General features: G+C 48.3%; 1 protein-coding gene across 1 annotated transcript in view; it reads left to right on the plus strand.

The window, feature by feature from the left end:
- The window catches only part of camta1a (calmodulin binding transcription activator 1a), a gene marked incomplete at both ends in the record, with an annotated part of 71,969 nt that extends 58,980 nt beyond the window's left edge, over nucleotides 1-12,989 (plus strand). The window contains 13 exons of the mRNA XM_079742375.1: nucleotides 2,699-2,883; nucleotides 3,293-3,489; nucleotides 3,622-3,700; nucleotides 3,924-4,266; nucleotides 4,654-5,117; nucleotides 7,408-7,586; nucleotides 8,165-8,408; nucleotides 9,533-9,604; nucleotides 9,880-9,900; nucleotides 10,081-10,283; nucleotides 10,640-10,711; nucleotides 11,149-11,179; nucleotides 12,957-12,989. Of these exons, the coding sequence (XP_079598501.1) occupies nucleotides 2,699-2,883; nucleotides 3,293-3,489; nucleotides 3,622-3,700; nucleotides 3,924-4,266; nucleotides 4,654-5,117; nucleotides 7,408-7,586; nucleotides 8,165-8,408; nucleotides 9,533-9,604; nucleotides 9,880-9,900; nucleotides 10,081-10,283; nucleotides 10,640-10,711; nucleotides 11,149-11,179; nucleotides 12,957-12,989 (2,123 nt within the window). The remainder of the gene's footprint in view (nucleotides 1-2,698; nucleotides 2,884-3,292; nucleotides 3,490-3,621; nucleotides 3,701-3,923; nucleotides 4,267-4,653; nucleotides 5,118-7,407; nucleotides 7,587-8,164; nucleotides 8,409-9,532; nucleotides 9,605-9,879; nucleotides 9,901-10,080; nucleotides 10,284-10,639; nucleotides 10,712-11,148; nucleotides 11,180-12,956) is intronic.
- Nucleotides 12,990-18,065: the final 5,076 nt, after the last annotated feature.

Consider the following 18,065-nt stretch of genomic DNA (forward strand, 5'->3'; position numbering starts at 1 on the left):
CTTCCCCCCACCTTCCCCCCGTCCCCAGTCCAACCTCCTGCCCACCCCCAGGCATCCTCCCCCCTCCCCCTCCCTCTGCAGTAGACGTGCATCGCATTGGAAGCAGCCGGCAGCAGGTGGCGATGACATCATCTGCACTGCAGCACACTGCAGCAGCGGGTCTGAACAAAGACATGTCGGCCTGCTGCTAAATACCATCTCTTTCCTCTTCGCTATTTGGCTCTCTAGGTCTCTCTCTTGCCAGGTTGCTCTCTCTCTCTCTCTCTCTCTCTTTCTCTCTCTTTCTCTACCTCTCCCTCTCTCCCTATATCTGTCTCTCAATCTCTCTCTAGCTCTTTTCCTCTCTCTCTCTCTCTCTTTCACTCTCTCCCACTCTCTCTTTCCCTCTGTCTAGCTCTTTCTCTCTCTCTCTCTCCCTTTCTCTCTCTCCCACTCCTTCTCAAAAACATGCGCATTTTCTCTCCCCCACCGATCACGAGCCCCCGCTTTAGCCAACACAGGAGTGCAGGGGCCATGACCTCGTCCCTCCCCCCAGCTACCTTACCCTTCACCTCGTCAGTCACTATGGTGCGGGGCGGAGGTTGATGCCGTGAACCCGTTACTGCAGCCATACTGCAGGGATCTTTCACTCGGTCATAAAAGCAAAGACAGAGATCCCCCCCCAAAGTCCCCTTGAACCCTGGGGAAGAGGAGTCCATGAAGGGCACCCCACCCTCACGTGTGTCCTCGTTACCATTCGCTGTCACTCTGACACTCCTTGACTTGCCATGTCAGAGGGTATGTTCTGCTGGCCAACAACGGCAGCTCCTTGACCTCCTTCCTATAGACGAGCCTGGGCAGGAACTAAGCTCCCTACAGAGGCTAACCCTGCCTAACCCAGAGTAATTAGGTCCCCACCTACCGTATCAGCACCGGCGGGGGGGAGGTATCAGAAGTTGCCAAGTGCTCATACGGCGCAGCAAAAAGAGATTTATGGACTCCATATTGTTTGCCTTTCTCTACCCAGTTTGTGCCGGTGCTTAGAGTCCCTCTCCTCCCATTCATCAATAAGCCAATAGCACGCTGGCAGACCATACACACACACACACACACACACACACACAGGCATGTTGCTGTCGCCTAGTTACCGCTCGGCAGCAGGTTGCCACAGAAACGGCCCCACGTTGGCTAAATGGGGAATGCTAATGCGGTCTTCTGCACTCCCTGCTGCAGTGGGCTCTCTGTGCCCAGCCCATGTCTGTGCACAGCGTACAGTACAGTGTGTGTGTGTGGGTGTGTGTGGGTGTGTGTGTGTATGTGTTTGTAGTGTGTGTATCACTGACTGTGTGTGTGTATGTGTCCAATATATGCTTGAATATGTGGGTATCACTGACCTCAACACGTTTGTGAGTATGCATTTGTGTGTGTGCATGCGTGCGTAAGTGTACGTGTAAGCACATGTTTATGTGTCTTCACACGCCTGTGTCTGTGTGTATTCATATTCAATTGAATAAGTGTGTATTACTGACCTCAACACATTTGTGTGTGTGTGTGTGTGTTTGACGACATGTTCCCGTGCGATTGTCTTGCGCTAATATGCACGTCTTGGATGTGTGGTCTGGTGGTCCGCTCGGCCCACCAGCATAAGATCCGTCTACAGAGTGAGGGCAGAAGGTCAGACTGCAGTGTTTCAAGCGGATCAAATCAGTTTTGAGTGCCCTCAAGTGCCTCATTCAAAGTATTTAGTTCCATATTCCCACAATTTGCGCTTTGTGTATAATAATGTCAGCAAATTCTTAGTCCCAAAAGTTCATGGCGGATTTCTGATCCATGACTCAAACCAAGTGCAGAGCATTGATAACACTCTGGCATCCAGCATTGCAACACCTCCACCACCTCCTCAGAGAAGGAGGAGCAGGAGGGCTGCTACTGTCAAGGACTTTGGAAAGATGGATTGATTTTGTACAGTCGGCCTCTCGACCCACTTATCATATACATTGTGTGGACGTTGGAAGGAAGGAAGTGATGGGTGGGCAGGTGGGACGTCAGGGCCTGGCCATAATGGGCTATACTTAATCAGCAGGAGAGGGGCATTCATCTCCAAGGTTCCTCCAGAGGTTTTCTGAAGGCCCATTTGAAAGGGGTGGATACCTCTCCTCGCCTTCCTTTCAGCAGCCGATCGCGCCGGGCTGTGTTAGTGTGCTGCGGCGGGGATGATGGAGTGGTGGAGCAGAGATGGAGGCTGAAGTTCTGCACTGGGAGCCATTAGCGGATGATTGATGGACTCTAAAGGTTATTTTAGCAAAGCCGATTGTTTTGATGGAGTTAATGATTGATGTTATTGTTATCACTGGCGTTCTCGGGAGATTAATAATGATTATTGCAAAGCCGTTTGCTTTTCTTTTTTCTTGTGCCTTCCAGCGGAAAGTGGAAAATTAACTTCACATCATCAGAGAGATCCATGGGGGAATTTGTGGTGCATGCTCTGAAATTGTGTTTCACACATCTCCCCGATTTAAGGCAGGCTTTGTCTGCAACGGCAAACTTTGACGGCGTTTTCACACCATGTGGTGTGGCTGACAGCACTCGATATCTGGTCGTTTATCTTGTCAGGATGTGATATTATTTGTGCTGGTTTCAGCAAAGCTCAGTGTGTGGTTGTTTCTCTCTGGATGCCTCCTGGATGCTGATGTGTATTTTTATTTTTATTCCCCACCAGACAACCAGTTCAGAATGTCCATCCTGGAGCGCTTGGAGCAGATGGAGAGGAGGATGGCTGAGATGGCCAGCCAGCAGCAAAGCAGCGGGGCCGGAGGGGTGGGGCCCGGGACAGGCGGTGCAGGAAGTGGTGTCGGCGGAGGCGGGGGCAGTGGAGGTGGAGGCAACAGCAGCCAGTCACAGCAGGTAACGATGACAAAATGTAAATAAACCCCCTTTCAAATGGGCGTTCAGAAAACCTCTGGAGGAACCTTGGAGGTCAATGCCCCTCTCCTGCTGACATGATGCACATAGGTGTACTCGGGTTGAAGGTACTCTCACAAATCAGATGTTACCTAAATCATGTAATTTAGAATATTTTGTTGTAGGAAACAAGGCTCTGTACCTTCCCGAAAGAAGTTCTTCTATAACATAGTTGGACTTCTGGATCCCAGATTAGAGTGAAGAATTTATTCACAACAAAGTACATTCTAGATGTTAGTTCAATACTGGTTACATTATTCATCAATTTACCCACATCCGCTCACATCAAAAATCAATGGCCTCCTCACTGTTTTTGTTGTTGTTGTTGTTGTTGTTGTTGTTGTGTGTTCAGTGCGTGTCGGGCTCGGGCCAGGCCAGCAGCTCCTTTGAGAGCCGTGTGGTGGTGGTCTGCGAGAAGATGATGAGCAGGGCCTGCTGGGCCAAGTCCAAACACCTCATCCACTCCAAGACGTTCCGCGGCATGACGCTGCTGCACCTGGCCGCCGGCCAGGGCTACGCCACCCTCATCCAGACACTCATCAAGTGGCGGTACGAAAGAGGGGCTTCACTCTCCCCCACACAGCCTCGCTGCAGGGGCGTAGAGGATATCTGCCGGCATTCGGATTGTGTGTAGAGAGCTGTGAGATTGACACCTTGTTCTTCTGCTTCTCTTCAAACCAGCACCAAGCACTCGGACAGCATCGACCTGGAGCTGGAGGTGGACCCCCTCAACGTGGACCACTTCTCCTGCACGCCCTTAGTAAGAACTCTTCGAGCCTTGCAATTAAAGCCTTATTAATAGGCATTTTAAACAGCAGCAACTGGAGGTGCAGCTGCATTACCAGCATGTTATTAGAGAGGGGGGCAGGGGTAGGCAGCGGGGCCATTAAGATCACCCACAGTCAGCATTACTCCTCCTCTCTCTCCCCCCATCTCTCTCTCGCTCTCTCTTGACCTTCCTGCTCCTCTTCTTGCCCCCCCAGATGTGGGCCTGTGCTCTGGGTCACCTGGAGGCAGCGGTGGTCCTGTACAAGTGGGACCGGCGAGCCCTGGCCATCCCGGACTCCCTGGGCCGCCTGCCCCTGTCCATCGCCCGCTCCCGCGGACACACCAAGCTGGCCGAGTGCCTGGAGCAGCTCCAGAGGGAGCAGCAGCCGCCGGCCCCCCTGCCCCCCACCACGCGCATGTCCTTCTCCTCGGCCCCGGACGCCCCCACCACCGACAGCTGGATGGTCAGCTGGGCCAACGAGGGCTTGGTCACGTCGGGCGGCACCAAAGGCGGCGGCGCCACCACCACCACCACCAGCAACGCCAACCCCAATCTAGGTCAGGAGCCCCATGGTTGGACGCCTGCTTACAACGGATAGGGCTCTTTTGACAGGAGGATTTGAATGTTAATTATAACGTTGGCAGTAATGGGTCTTGGTCATTGTTTAGTAATTAATCGTGAAATGATTAGTCATTATAGGGAGACATTGTGTGTGTAACTTACACAGCGTCTCTCATGTGAGACCGGGTGGAACAACGTTTTCATTAGCCTAGGTTACAGTACCTCCCATTGATTTAGGATTAGCGCAGCGCCAACAAACATCCTGAGTGCCTTCTACATGCACGAGCCCTATTAGAGCACTTTACAGATTTAATTGGGGTTGCACTGGGAGAAAGAACTTGTTATCCATGCCTCATCTAAGACACGTTGTGTGTCCCCTGCAGACCTGCGGAGGCCGAGGTCCGAGCCCTCCAGCTACTACAGCAGCGAGAGTCAGAGAGACCTCCCGCAGGCCAAGAAACACAAACCCAACCCGGAGCTCTTCCAGGCCCGGCCCGACAAGTCCATGTCGGTCCCGCTGAGCCTGGAGCAGCAGCAGCTGCACAAGCTCTCCTCCAGCCCCAAGAGCCTGTCGTCGGAGGGCCTGTCCGGGGCGGGCGGCGCCGGGACGGCCCGGTGGAGCTCCGGCAGGGAGGGCGGCTTCTCCAACAGCGGCCCGGGCAGGAAGGGGTCAGGGGTCGGCGGTAGCGGTGGGCTGGGCAAGGAGAAGCTGGCCGGCCGGCTACGCCAGAGGGAGCAGCTGGGCATGCTGGCCATGGCCGATCGGGAGATGGTGGACACGGAGCTGCTGTCCTACAGGGAAGACCTGGAGAGCCAGGAGTGCCTCACGCAGATGGACAACCTCCAGGTCAGGACAGACGCATGACACCAGCACACCACAGGAGCCCACCACACTGTGATGATTACCGTGTTGTGGGCTTTTATAGGAACACTTAACAGGATGAGTGCAGAGTTAGCACTACCAAGGGCAGATGGGTTTGACCCCCCTCGGTTTTACAGCGGCAAGAGATGTGTCTTCATGTTTAATGGGAGGACTTTAAATCACCAGCGTCCTACAGACGTCATTAGAATGACACACGCCCTTCGGCGGTCATGTACAACTAGCCCTGGTTTGCTTGCGGGCTCGTGTCCTGTGTGGAATGAGTCAGTGGGCCTTTTGGAAGTCTCCACATTGATCCGGTCTGTCACCGTACAGGCTCTCCGTGAGATTTAGCCAAGTTGACAGCGGAAGCAGGCCGGCTGCTCTTTACCCAGCATGAGGGAAAACCGACAAACATAAACATAAATAGACTCCCATCAGGCCGAGCTGGCACGCCGTTGACCTCTACTCTTCTTGCTCAATAAACTTCCCCGCATTGATCCACTGCTGTAGCCAAGGAATTCTCTCGCCATCCATCTCCATCTCACCGCTTGACTGGAGCAACTGAAATGCCGTTTTGGGAGTTCTACCGAAAAACGATGTTAGCTTCATTCTCTGTGTTGAGGTTCAGGTCAATCACTCCCAAAAGGTAATTAATTAGCATGATAAATTATGGATGCCAAAAAAACAACAACAACAGAATGAGTGATGTTGAGCGCCTCCCAGGTAGCAGGCAGGAGACTTTCAGCATTCAAAAAACTCATTGTATAGGGTTATCTCAACTCTTAACACTGCAGCTGTGTGAGGCGAACCAGCGTAACTAGGCTGTGTTGTAGCGTGAGTGGGAGGGGTTAGGAGTGTTGATAGTACGATTCTGGAAAACAAAGAGCGAGAAACGGCCTGGCAGGACTTTTTTTTATAGCATATATCTGTAATAGGACGTGATTTTACTGATAACATTATTCAATTCACTTTCGATCAGCATTCACTACAAATATGTCCAGGTTATTTTAATGAATGAGCTCGTACCTTAAAAGTGTGTGCAATGTGTAACGTTGCACACACTTTAAAACAAATCAGTAATTCTTCTTGCTGTTCAAAATTGTACAGCGTTTCTCTGAATGTCACTGACTTTAGAGTATCGCTTGTGTCTAAAAGAAACAGACCCTTGATATATCTTTATAACCTTTATTTTATCAAGATGTCTCATTGAAAGCTCTGGAACAGTTCCATATCAGGGCTCTAGACCCACTCTTTCCACTGGTGGCGTAGGCGCCACTTACTTTTTCATTTGGTCACACTCCTTTATTAGATCAGAAAATGTCCTTGGTCTTGTGCTATCCATCGGTCTTCCAACATCTGAACACTTTCACTGACGTTAAATGAGTTGTAAAATGTGTTTATTGCAAGAAGGGTCTTTTTATATTTTTAACACCAGTGTCTCAACATCTTTTTCCTCACAAACCAACTTTAAGCGCTCCTCTTCCTATATCAAATGCATACTTATAATAACAGGCTGCTACTTGGGTAATGCACTCCATTTACGATTTGTTTTTGGTCCTCCAGAATTGTGCATTCTTCAATAGCGATAGTGTTGCGGTGCAATTTCATTGAAACGTTGCACTATTGTACAAAACACTTTTTTTGGTTCTATGATCGAAGCAGTGTGTTTTCATTGGACCTTAAGCGGGAGTTGTTTCCAAACAGAGCACACCGGCGTTGCCATACAGCCGCGCTATGACTTCTGCCACTGAACACAACCTTTTGCTCACATCAGTTTTCGTGCATCACAGCGCCGTCCATTACCACTCATTTTATTAAACACAGAACAAGAGCTAAATCGAATCTTCCGACGTGTAATGTTCTTTTACTGCATGGCGCAGCCGCACACAGAGCTCCGTGGCTCGCCTGACGCACGGCCTGCTTAACATTGAAGCGCCACAGAGTCAGACTCGGACCAGGAGTGGATCCCGAAACCACTGACTTCCTCCATAAAGCACCTATGTGATATTACAAAGAAAAGTCTTTGTCGCGACAACCCTATTCGAAAGAATAACAGGGAGAACCCTGTATATATATATATAATGTATATATATATATATATATAATGTATATATATAACTGTTTTATTTAGCTGGCACCGATGCGACCTAGGAAACTATTACCCTGCATCCACATGATAAATGGTGGCAGTCCTGAGCCCTGCATAAACATTCACTATCCCTGAGCAGGCGGTGTGGGGGCCCCCATGTGACTCTGTTCTCCCCGGGCCCCGCAGGTGAACATGATGTCCCTGGCCGAGCACATCATCGAGGCCACCCCGGACCGCATCAAGAGGGAGAACTTCAGCGCGGGGGACTCGGTTCCCCTGGACACCACGGGGGTCAGCAACACCATGAGCTGGCTGGCAAACTACCTGGGAGACGTGGAGCAGCTACCCAGCATCATCCACCTACGGTGAGCCAGCACGGTGTGTGTGTGTGCGTGTGTGCGTGTGTGCGTGTGTGCGTGTGTGCGTGTGTGCGTGTGTGTGAGAGAATAATCCTTTTCAAGTGTCCATGTGTACACAAAACAAATTGATCATCCCGTCTAGCTCAACTGGTGTATCATTGGATTACGATACGTGGGCTAGGGTTCGATTCCCAATGGGACCACACATGCAAACAATGTCTTCACTTTGTAATTGTTCTAAGTGCTTCAGATACCAGCATCCACCATCAAATGTCATTTTTAAATATTTATAGGGCATATCTTATTTCACTGTAAGGTTCTTTGGGTAAAAGTGTGTACCAAGTGACTCAACAGTAATAGTGGTGACAGATTAGGCCGTCTAAATGAATAAGATACGTGGGATGAGATATATTGTCTTTACTGTCCCGAAGGAAATTTGTCAGGGACGCTTAATGAATATCAATACCCTTTGAAAAGCAAACCAACACAACACAAAGTACCAACATATAAACACCCCCACCCACGGTTCACCCCCACACCATGTGACCGCAGCGTAACCGTCCCCCCGTGTCCCCCCCCCTCAGGTCGCTGTACAACGAGCCCCTCGGCCCGTCCTCCAACCCGGGCCTGAGCCCGGGGGGGTCCCCGCCGCGGGAGGGCTCCCTGGAGCGGCCCGGCCTGCCCTCCCCGGCCGACTGGAGCGAGTTCATCAACGCCTCCAACAGCAAGGTGGAGCGGGACCTGGCCCAGCTGACGCTGTCGGACCCGGAGCAGCGGGAGCTGTACGAGGCCGCCCGTCTGGTGCAGACGGCCTTCCGCAAGTACAAGGTATACAGGCCCCCCCCCCCCTCCCGGGCTTAGCCGGGCACGCCGCCTTCCCCCCCTCGCCGCGCCCCCCACCAACAAGTGAGCGGGGTGGGGGGGCGCAGTGGACGCGAGGACACGCCGTGTTTCTCGCTGTGATACGGCCTTTGAGGAACGTACTCCTGGACGACGTTTGCAAACGTGATGAATGGGGCTGTTCAGTGGTGTGTGTCAGCAGCCGCTGCACTCGTGAATTTGGTATTCAGTGTTATTCAGCTACATCACTCACTCTCTACGCCTTCTGGGGCCTCAAGGTCTTGTGGTTTTTATTTTGTTGTTGTTGTTGTTGTTGTTGTTGTTGTTGTGGTTGTAGTCATTCTTCTGTCTCTCCGTCTCCCTCCCTCTCTCTCTCTCTCTCTCTGTCTCTCTCCCTCTCTCTGTGTTTGTTGACTCATACACAAGAAGCTACACAAAAAAAGCATACACATTTAAATGTGGTCGTCTGTACCTGTGGTTTCGGCATGGAAACGATGGCTTGAGCAGAGCATGGCCTTGCTTAACAGAAAGACTGCACCGCCTCCTGGTCCTCGGCTCCAATCAGAGCCCTGTTACCGTCCTCTGCTGGGCGTGCTCTGGGCTCTCTCTCTCTCCCTATCGATCAATGCCTCTCTACCCCCCTCCCTCCCTATCTCTCTCTGTAAGTGAAGTGTTAAGGTCCTGCTGCTGCTTGCTTTTTATTAGCTCCTCTCTCTCTCTGTCTCTCTCTCTCTGCCCCGTGCCTCACCCTACCTCCTCCCCCACTGCGGCGCTCTTCATTAATGGACTTTTCCGCATGTTAAAACACGGTTCACTGTCATCTGTTCTGCCCTTCTGCCAGGCTGATACCCACACGGACCTCATTTTGTCTGAATCCAGCCCTCCAGACCTGCCCATTATGGAGGGTCTGCCAAAAGCTCCTTATTCCTCCCCTCCCTACCCCTACCCCTATCCCCACCCCCACCCCCACCCCCCCCCCCCCCCCCCCCCCCCCCGCCCTCCGGCAGGGGGCTGATCTCACTCTGGGGGAGTGTCACTCACACGCCCTCTGCAGCAGTAGGGCTGCCTCAGACGCGACCCCTGACCTCTGCAACCTCTCTTGTCTCCTGCAGGGCCGCCCGCTCCGAGAGCAACAGGAAGTTGCGGCTGCCGTCATTCAGCGTTGTTACAAGAAGTACAAACAGGTAGGCCGTAGCTCCTCCCCCCAGCCAGGGTAACAAACGGGCCGGCTAGACCATCATTTTACAATGTCATATTCCACGGACGTAGTCAACGGAGTTGCACTTTGCCAAACAGACAGGAAGACTTGAAAGAGTAAAAGTGAATCAAATCAATCCGCTTTTTATCTCGAAGCCACAGTTTTTGTTGTTGTTGTTGTTGTTGTTGTTGTTTTGGTTGTTGTTGTTTTGGTCATGAGAGTGTGTGATTCACCATACTTTACTATTTCTCTGTTTACAAGCTAACATGGATAGCCTTGAAGGTAACACTCCCCCCCCCCCCCTGATTTGTTAACAGTGTCTCACTACCTAGCATCAGGACCAATGTCTTCATGTTACATAGACTGCAACCCCACTCACCCCTCCTCCGCCCACAGAAGCGAGCCCTGGCGTGCTCCGTCCGCACCTGACGTAGCGTGTTTTGTTTTGCTCTGTCACTATAGTATGCACTTTACAAGAAGATGACGCAGGCCGCCATCCTTATCCAGAGTAAGTTCCGCAGCTACCACGAGCAGAAGAAGTTCCAGCAGAGCCGGCGGGCCGCGGTCCTCATTCAGCAGTACTACCGCAGCTACCGGGAGTCCGGCCGCCTGGGACCCCACCGGCACGGCCCTGCCGCCGCAGCCCTTGTGCAACACAAGCTGAGGTACTGATTCTGGGGAGATACTGTATGACTCAATGCCACATATGATTGTAGCACAATATTATTGCACAGTGCAAAAGGCTGGCTCTTTGTGAGCATTTTTGTAACATAAATATATATGTATAGTTATAAAACAAATAAAACAGTCCCCAGAGTTTGATGTGTTCAAGTGCTGAGATGTTCTTTAGTTAAAATAGTGCTAAGTTAATTAGCATTGTTGACATGGAATGCTTTGGTATTTATAAACAGACTTGGAAAATCGTAAAGTCCCGTTGTTTCTGTGTGTGTGTGTGTGTGTCCGTTGTGTGTGTGTGTGTGTGTGTGTGTGTGTGTGTGTGTGTGTGTTTGTATTGTAGAAGCAGTCTGCTTACCAAAAGGCAGGACCAAGCTGCCAGGAAGATCATGAGGTTTCTGCGCCGCTGTCGCCACAGGTAGGCGCCTACCTCTGACTTTCAGACACACACACACACACATACATACACACACACACACACACACACACACACACGCACACACACACACACATGCATGCACAACCTCATCAAGGATCAATCTGAACTGGGAATGTAGATAGATCACCACTGTTGTTGGACAACATCACATTCAAAGAAAAACCTGTAATATCAACTTTAGTCTAGTTTGTTTGTTATTTTGTGGGGGGGAGGGGGGGGGGATTGGGTATGGGTTCAGGTGGGTGAGACATGCCTTCCCTGCCTTCCTCCCAACCCGCTAGCCCACCCCAACGCCACCCCTTTCCTCCCTCACTGTATTTGGCCTGCCACTATGTCCTTGCCCCCACCCTAACCCTGTCCACAGTGCCTACTGTGTGCTAATAGCTGTCTGGTATTGTTTTGCTGTTTACGCCAAGCCCCTTGATGGACCATAGACTGTTCAAGCGGGTGAGTGCAGCCTCAGCAACTCAGTTCGTGCTTCTCTCTCTCACTCTTTCTCTTTCTGCCTCTCCTCTCTCTCTCTTGTATGTCTCTGCCACTCTCAACCTTTTCCTTCTTCGCCAATGCAGTGAGCTCCTTCTTGGGCGTCTTATCTCTCTCTCTCTCTCTCTCTCTCTCTCTCTCTCTCTCTCTCTCTCTCTCTCTCGCTCTGTGTATATCTATATCTCCCCCCCTCTTCTCTCTCCATCACTATTGCTTGATGCCTGCTTGCATGAAGGCTGCCAACTGGAGCCACAGGTGGACTGAGAAACACTAGCTTTAGCGCAGAACGTAAACCTTCCTCTGAAACTAACCACTGCTTTCTGAATGACAACATCACCGCAACACAAACAGGCCTCTCCCTCTAATCTCTCACTCTCTCTCTCCTTCTTTATCCTTATCTGCCTTTCTACTTTCACACTTCTTTTCTTCCTCTATTTTTCCTCCTTGAAATAATCTGTCCTTTGACTTTTGTTGTTTGGTTTTGTGCGGTCATGAAGATGCAACAGTAAACGGATCAAGGGATACATGCGTTTTGTTCTGTTGCATGTCGAGTGGTGACCTTTTGGCCTTGCTCCTTGACCTCCAGGCATGCTATGGGCCGGCTTCAGATGTCTGTCTGTCCTCTGACCGTTACGTCTCCTTTTTCCCCCCACAATTCACACAGGTCACACCGGACACACACATACACACACTGCTGCTTGGAATGGTAGTTGGTGGTCTACTAATCTCGCCTGTATTCTTACCATCTGATAGGACTTAATCAACAACCCCTGATCATGGACAGGTTAATGACTATCTTCCAGCATTTTGATTGGAACCCAACACAGTGGGGAGCAGTTCCTATATTATCATTGTTATGTACTATCGCTGAACAAGCCTGCGTTGCAGTGGTTTCTCCCACAGTCTATAATTGGGCAGTGCTGAACTAGGTTTCTGTGCTTCCAGAGCAGGTGAGCTCAGAGTGTGTGTGTGTATGTGTGTGTGTGTGTGTGTGTGTGTGTGTGTGTGTGTGTGTGTGTGTGTGTGTGTGTGGTATACCATCCTATATTGAGGCCATAGTGCTCTGATAAACATATAGAACGTCGCCAGACAGAACCCAACAATGAGATACGCAGACAGTGCGACACGTGGGTTTAGAATAGACCTCCTGGGATCTCACTGTTTTAAACAACAGACACAAACACTTACAACTGTCTCACAGTGGTGCACAGCTCCAAACGCACACACATGCACACACACACAAACACACACACACACTTGACTTTGATGCCATTCATAATACTTCACGTGAGAGAGCAGTTAATACACACTTGTACACTCAACTACACAACCACGCACTCATATACGGACGCTTACATCGTAATGTGTAGCCATGCATTTTTATTGGCTACCTCTAACAACAAAATAACAGTTTGTAACCAACGTGATGTACTAAGAGTTATAATCATCAGGTTGATCGTCTCGTGTTGTTGTGCACAACGCCGTTGAAAGGGCAAAGCGATCCGACTGAAGTGTCCAGTGCGCGTTCCTGTGTCTTCACTCTGTGTTCCTAACCCCCCCACTGACCACTCTGTTTCCCCCAAAGCGCCTATAGCCTCCCAGGACGCAGTGGAACGTAGCCGCATTTGTCCTGTCCCCACATGGAGCTTGTCAACTAGGGACCGGCGCGTCTGAGTGTGTAGCGCGTTGGTGTGTGTGTTCCCAGGGGGCTCACAGCTGTCTGTTTGTCTCTGTGTTTCAGAGTGAAAGAATTGAAAAGGGCCAGGGAACATGAGACCCAGCAGGAGAACGCCCTCGCCGTGTGACATCCATCTCCTGACTCCTTTCGCTCCTTTTTTCCGTTCCCCTTCCCATTCTTTTGTTTTTTTTCCGTTTGTACCCGGGTATTTTACAAAGGGAATCGAAAACAACAACAACAGCAAAAGTGTCAATGCAGACTGCTGCGGCGACGACCGCAGTGTGATCGGATTCTAGTCCTCGTAACTGTTACGCCAATTCTTCTTTTCAACACATTTCCTTTGGTTCCCACTGACTTGATTTCAGTTGTTGGATCGTGGCGACTCTAATCGGACTACAAACTCAAGGCTGGGGGGAGGGGGAGGGAGAACATTTGCTTCATGGCATTTCTGTTGCACTTTTTAATGGATTACGTGCTCTTTTCCGACGTAAAGGAAGAGCGTGTGCGTTATGGTTTTTTTCCGGATGTCGTAACGGGAAGATGAACACAGGCCGTCGTCCACGGGGGCCCGCCGCTCTGCAGACGGCGGGAAGAGAGGCGAATGTGTCGGAGGACAAGGGACATGGAGGACCATTAAGGAAACACAGACAAAAAGATACACAATATGAGCTCTACTCTTGTATTTTACAACTATTTCGAAGTGATGGATCTTTTTCAGTTGTGGGTGTTGGAGTTTGATTTCTTTATTTTCTTAAACAAACACATTGGTAACCAATTGACCCATTGCACAAGTCAACTCTCATCCACCGCCATAGACGTGTGCTTTCAGTTCAACACTTCAACAACCCATCACGTCCCACTGCGCTCCGCCCAGCCCCATCTGTCCAAGTGGGCGGAGCCTCATATGAATGTAGGAGGGGCTTTCCCATACAGGAACCAAGTAGGGGAGGGCATTGTGGTTATTTTTCCTTTTCTTGGGAAACGTCATGACATCATTGTTTACATTATTGCTTTATTACTTGAAGTCGATCTCCCGTTGCGTCCGATGTACACTCTGCGTGTGATCCTCGGAGGTTCTATGTTGTTCGACCCTGTTCGAGGGAAACTGCATGACTCTGCAAAGCATTGTTGCCTGTGTGCTTGTGATTCGGTCGTTCTGTTTTAAAGAGTACCAGCTCTGCGGTGGTCCGGCGCCCACCGCCTCCACCTCCTCCTCCTCCTCCTCTTCCTCTACGGGTCCCGCCATTGCTCTGAGTTGCCCCGATGTGGTCTCCTTCCTCCCTTCTCCCTCTTCATCCTCTTTTCCGTTCGTTTTTCCTCGTTTTTTATTTGTTTTTTTATGAGAACCCAAAAAGGAAGATATATGAAAATAATCGACGTTGCCTCTGTTGTGTTGTAAACGTTATTTGTCATGAAGGTTGTTACTTGTTCTTTTAAATGACCTTCAGGGCTCAGTAGGGCTCCTGAGGGGACGATCACATACATTGCCTTGACGTCTTAGAGATTCTTTGAGGTGTCCCTAAGCTACTCCCAAAATAGGGGTGTGACAAATCCATATTTTTGACAATTGAGCGGTTTCTGTACATAAAGAAGGCTGAAAGTACGTAGGGTAAAAAAAAGAAAAGTTAACATTTACCCAAACGGGGGTTGTATTTTAGAGATATATTATTTTATTCATTAAAAAGGGGTCAAAAATAGGTAATCGACAAAAACAAAATATTTGTATAGTTTTGTTTGGATGCCTAAAAGTATGGTTGTATTCTTTGTATATAGTGTAAATAACTGGGATAAAAATGAGCTACATGCATGAAAAATATGAACAGATCAAAAGAAAAAACAAGAAGAAACGCAGTAGTGGCTATGCTCTGTAAAATGATTAAAACTATTTCACTATAAGAGTATTTTATTTTATTTTGATTGTTCTTAAGAAGAACATTTTGCTAAAGCATGACCTAATGCAATATGAAAAAGTACAAAAAAACAACCATAGTGTATTTAGAGTTAGGAGATACCTGCAAAATTATCTTACAACAAGTATGGTTATGTTTACATTTTATTTAATTTATTTTGGTTTGTTTTAGGCTACCAAGAATCTTCTGCCATTGGTGCCAAGTAAAGTGAATGCTATATTACCGAACAAGAGAACTAAGTTAATATATATTTTATTTTTATTTAGCAGAACCGATAATCATAAATTAGATCCACACCAACGTGAATGACCTAAAGCTCACAGCTGGCTGACAAACAATAACTCAATGGTACAAACAATGCAGAAGGAGTCACATTTTGACAACACACACAGACAAACGTTGAGTCTCCCATGTCTTCTCCATTAACACCATCCTGATCCCAAACGTTTTGCCATCACTGAATACGCTTTGATTTTCACAGCAAAGACCGTTCATCTTTGACATTGTATTTGATTCTATTTTTGAAAGTCGATTGAAATGTGTCACTGAAACAGGTTGTTTGATCTCATTAAACGGTACGTTGGTGGCAGCCTTCTACCTAGCAAGAGAGAAGGCTGCCGTACAGGTTCCTATAAGTATTACAATCTGACATTTGGGAATATCTGGGCCATCGTGTATTCAGTCGTTTATTGCAGCAGATATTGGACTTCACAGGCGCTACAGTAATTATGTCTCTGAGTCTTGGTAAATTTATCTTGAACAAGGCTGCCATGAATTGCGATTATTTTACTAAATGTCATGGATAAGATTGCTATTCGTTTGTGAGCAAAGGGAAAAAACCTTGTAGCAATGTTTTGTACTACTTTGCCAAACAGCTGAATAGATGTTCTCACAACTTAAATGAATGGTGCTAAACTGGTTCTGTCTGGATCCCCACTCGCTGCAGAGACGCCGCAGGGCTAAAGTTAGCATAGTAGAGAGACATCCATCTCAGCTGTAGATCTTGAACTCGGTTGGGTTTTGACAAACCTGGATGCTACCGTACAAAAGCAGTTTGCTATAAGCCACCTGAAGCAGTATTATCATGTCATGCCTGCATGTGCTTGAAACAAACACACATGCAATCGGAGGGGCTGTGGGTTGCTGCAAATGTCTCATGTATTTATGCCAGAGGTCGAAAATAAGTGTTTTCTCTGTCCAAAAAAAGGGATAATTCTTTTGCCTCTGACGTGCCATTGAAAAACTTCTTGCATTTATTGTTTCTGTTGACTGTGTTTTTTTTTCTCCAAATGGGATTGATTTTTATTGACTTTCCAGCTTTATTTCTGTCATCCACCCTTACTTGTGAGCGTTATCTCCCGAGTGTTTATGTAGAAAGTGCCTACTCATATCCCGCACAAATCCAAAGTGCATGCAATGTACCTGAACTTCAAACTATTGGGGAGAACAAAAAATGCAGAAAGAAAACGGACAAAGGTCACGTTACTCCAGACCTTACTGTCTGGAGTACGGGAAGCCATCCACCCATCATCACCATCACGTAACACTAGCACATACACACAACATGTTCACTCATCCATTTATAACGTGTCAAAAAGCTAAGCTTGTGTTACTTTCTTTTCCTGCCATTTTCTCTCTTTTCTACTGAAACTGCTTGTTAAAACCACAAGACTTTAGAAACGCCTCTAAATCCTCTAGTTGTGGTCGGAATGCCTCGCTGACGCAGTGTTGTGGCGGGAGGAGAGGGTTTTATTGCGCTTGCATGGGTTAAATAGTTAAACTACGGGTGACAGAAGTGCACCTAAAGCATGCTTATTTTCCTAGAATCGGTAGTCGGATAGACATGTTAAAAGACTTATTGTTCTGTAAGAGGATCAGCGCTGGTTGACGTGTCACAGAACTGAGTCGAGGGCAGAGGTCAGACGACACTAAGGGCAAAGGTGAAATCCCACAAATTAAAGATAAGGAGTAATTTGAAGTTTTTGACCAATGTTTCCATGGCAAGGCATGGCGGAGGACATGAATGTTTTTTTGGTTTCGGTTTTTAGAGCAAGCTTCAACTTTTTAGACTTTTTCTTTCAGTTGTTGATTTTATACAGAAGATATAAATATATACATTTGGATCGAATACGTGTGTTCCCAAACGACAAAATACCACGGACACCGTAAGAGACCATTGTGAGACTGTATAGGGGTACGGTACTGAACTTTACTAGTCACAGACACACGCACTAGACACCGCACAACACACATGTAGACATACGTAAACACACCCGTCTAGTCAGAAAGTGGACCGCGAGGGACTGGTTTACCTCACTACCTGTTTTCAGTTCAGTCGTTTTTTGTTTTTGTAACTCAGGGTGCGGACACGGAGAGGAGGAAACACTACTGGTCACATGGTTCAGGGCAGAAGGTGGTGAAATTTGACGTGGGCCGAAAGCGGTGCTTTCTGGTCTGAGGCAGTAATGGTCTACCGTGATGGGGATAGGGATTGGAATGAAATTATATTTAACAGTGTTGGACGACGGACACCAGTATAACAAAAAGAGAATAAAAGTAGACGTATTCTGACTGATGTTTGTCATAGAATTCTCTATAACCATTTTATCATTGTCGTTTTTTCTGTTGTCTTGGAATAGATTTATACCGACAAAACGGAGAGGGTTAGTCAAGTTTCAATGGAAAGCTCACCTGCAAATCTTGTTTTTACTGCCATTTTATGAGATGGGATGACAGGTAAGCTGATAGGCGCTCTTCACTCATCTACTGTTGATTTCACGACGTTCTGCGAATCCCGCCTTTCCTCCTCTTCTCCTTTGATCACCCAAAACCAGACAACGGTAGGCATCAGGGCAAACCAACAGAAACTATCTCACAACATATTCCACTCGTGGACACAGAGCAATAAGAATTATTTTGTGGAGACCTATAGACCTAGTGAAGTTTAAAACGATTGGACACATGTAGTCGACTTACTCTTATGCAAATGCCAGTATTGCAAGACAAGTATTCAATAGTTTATGGACAGCAATTATATGGCGCCCTTTACCGAACTGCACGTTTTCATCAATTCCAAAACCAAGAAGAAAAAAATACAGCCCTACTTTGGGTCCTCGACACTTTGCATGTAAACTAGTGTTAGATCTTTTTTCCTCTCCTCTATAACTGTCTTACTCTCCGTCTTTCCCAGCTTTGCAAACCTATTTCTTTCCACCCTGATAGTTTCACCCCTTCCTCCTCCTCCTCCTTCGTTCCTCTGATG

This window comes from Pollachius pollachius, assembly GCF_949987615.1.
Source record: "Pollachius pollachius genome assembly, chromosome: 8".
Classification (NCBI taxonomy): domain Eukaryota; kingdom Metazoa; phylum Chordata; class Actinopteri; order Gadiformes; family Gadidae; genus Pollachius; species Pollachius pollachius.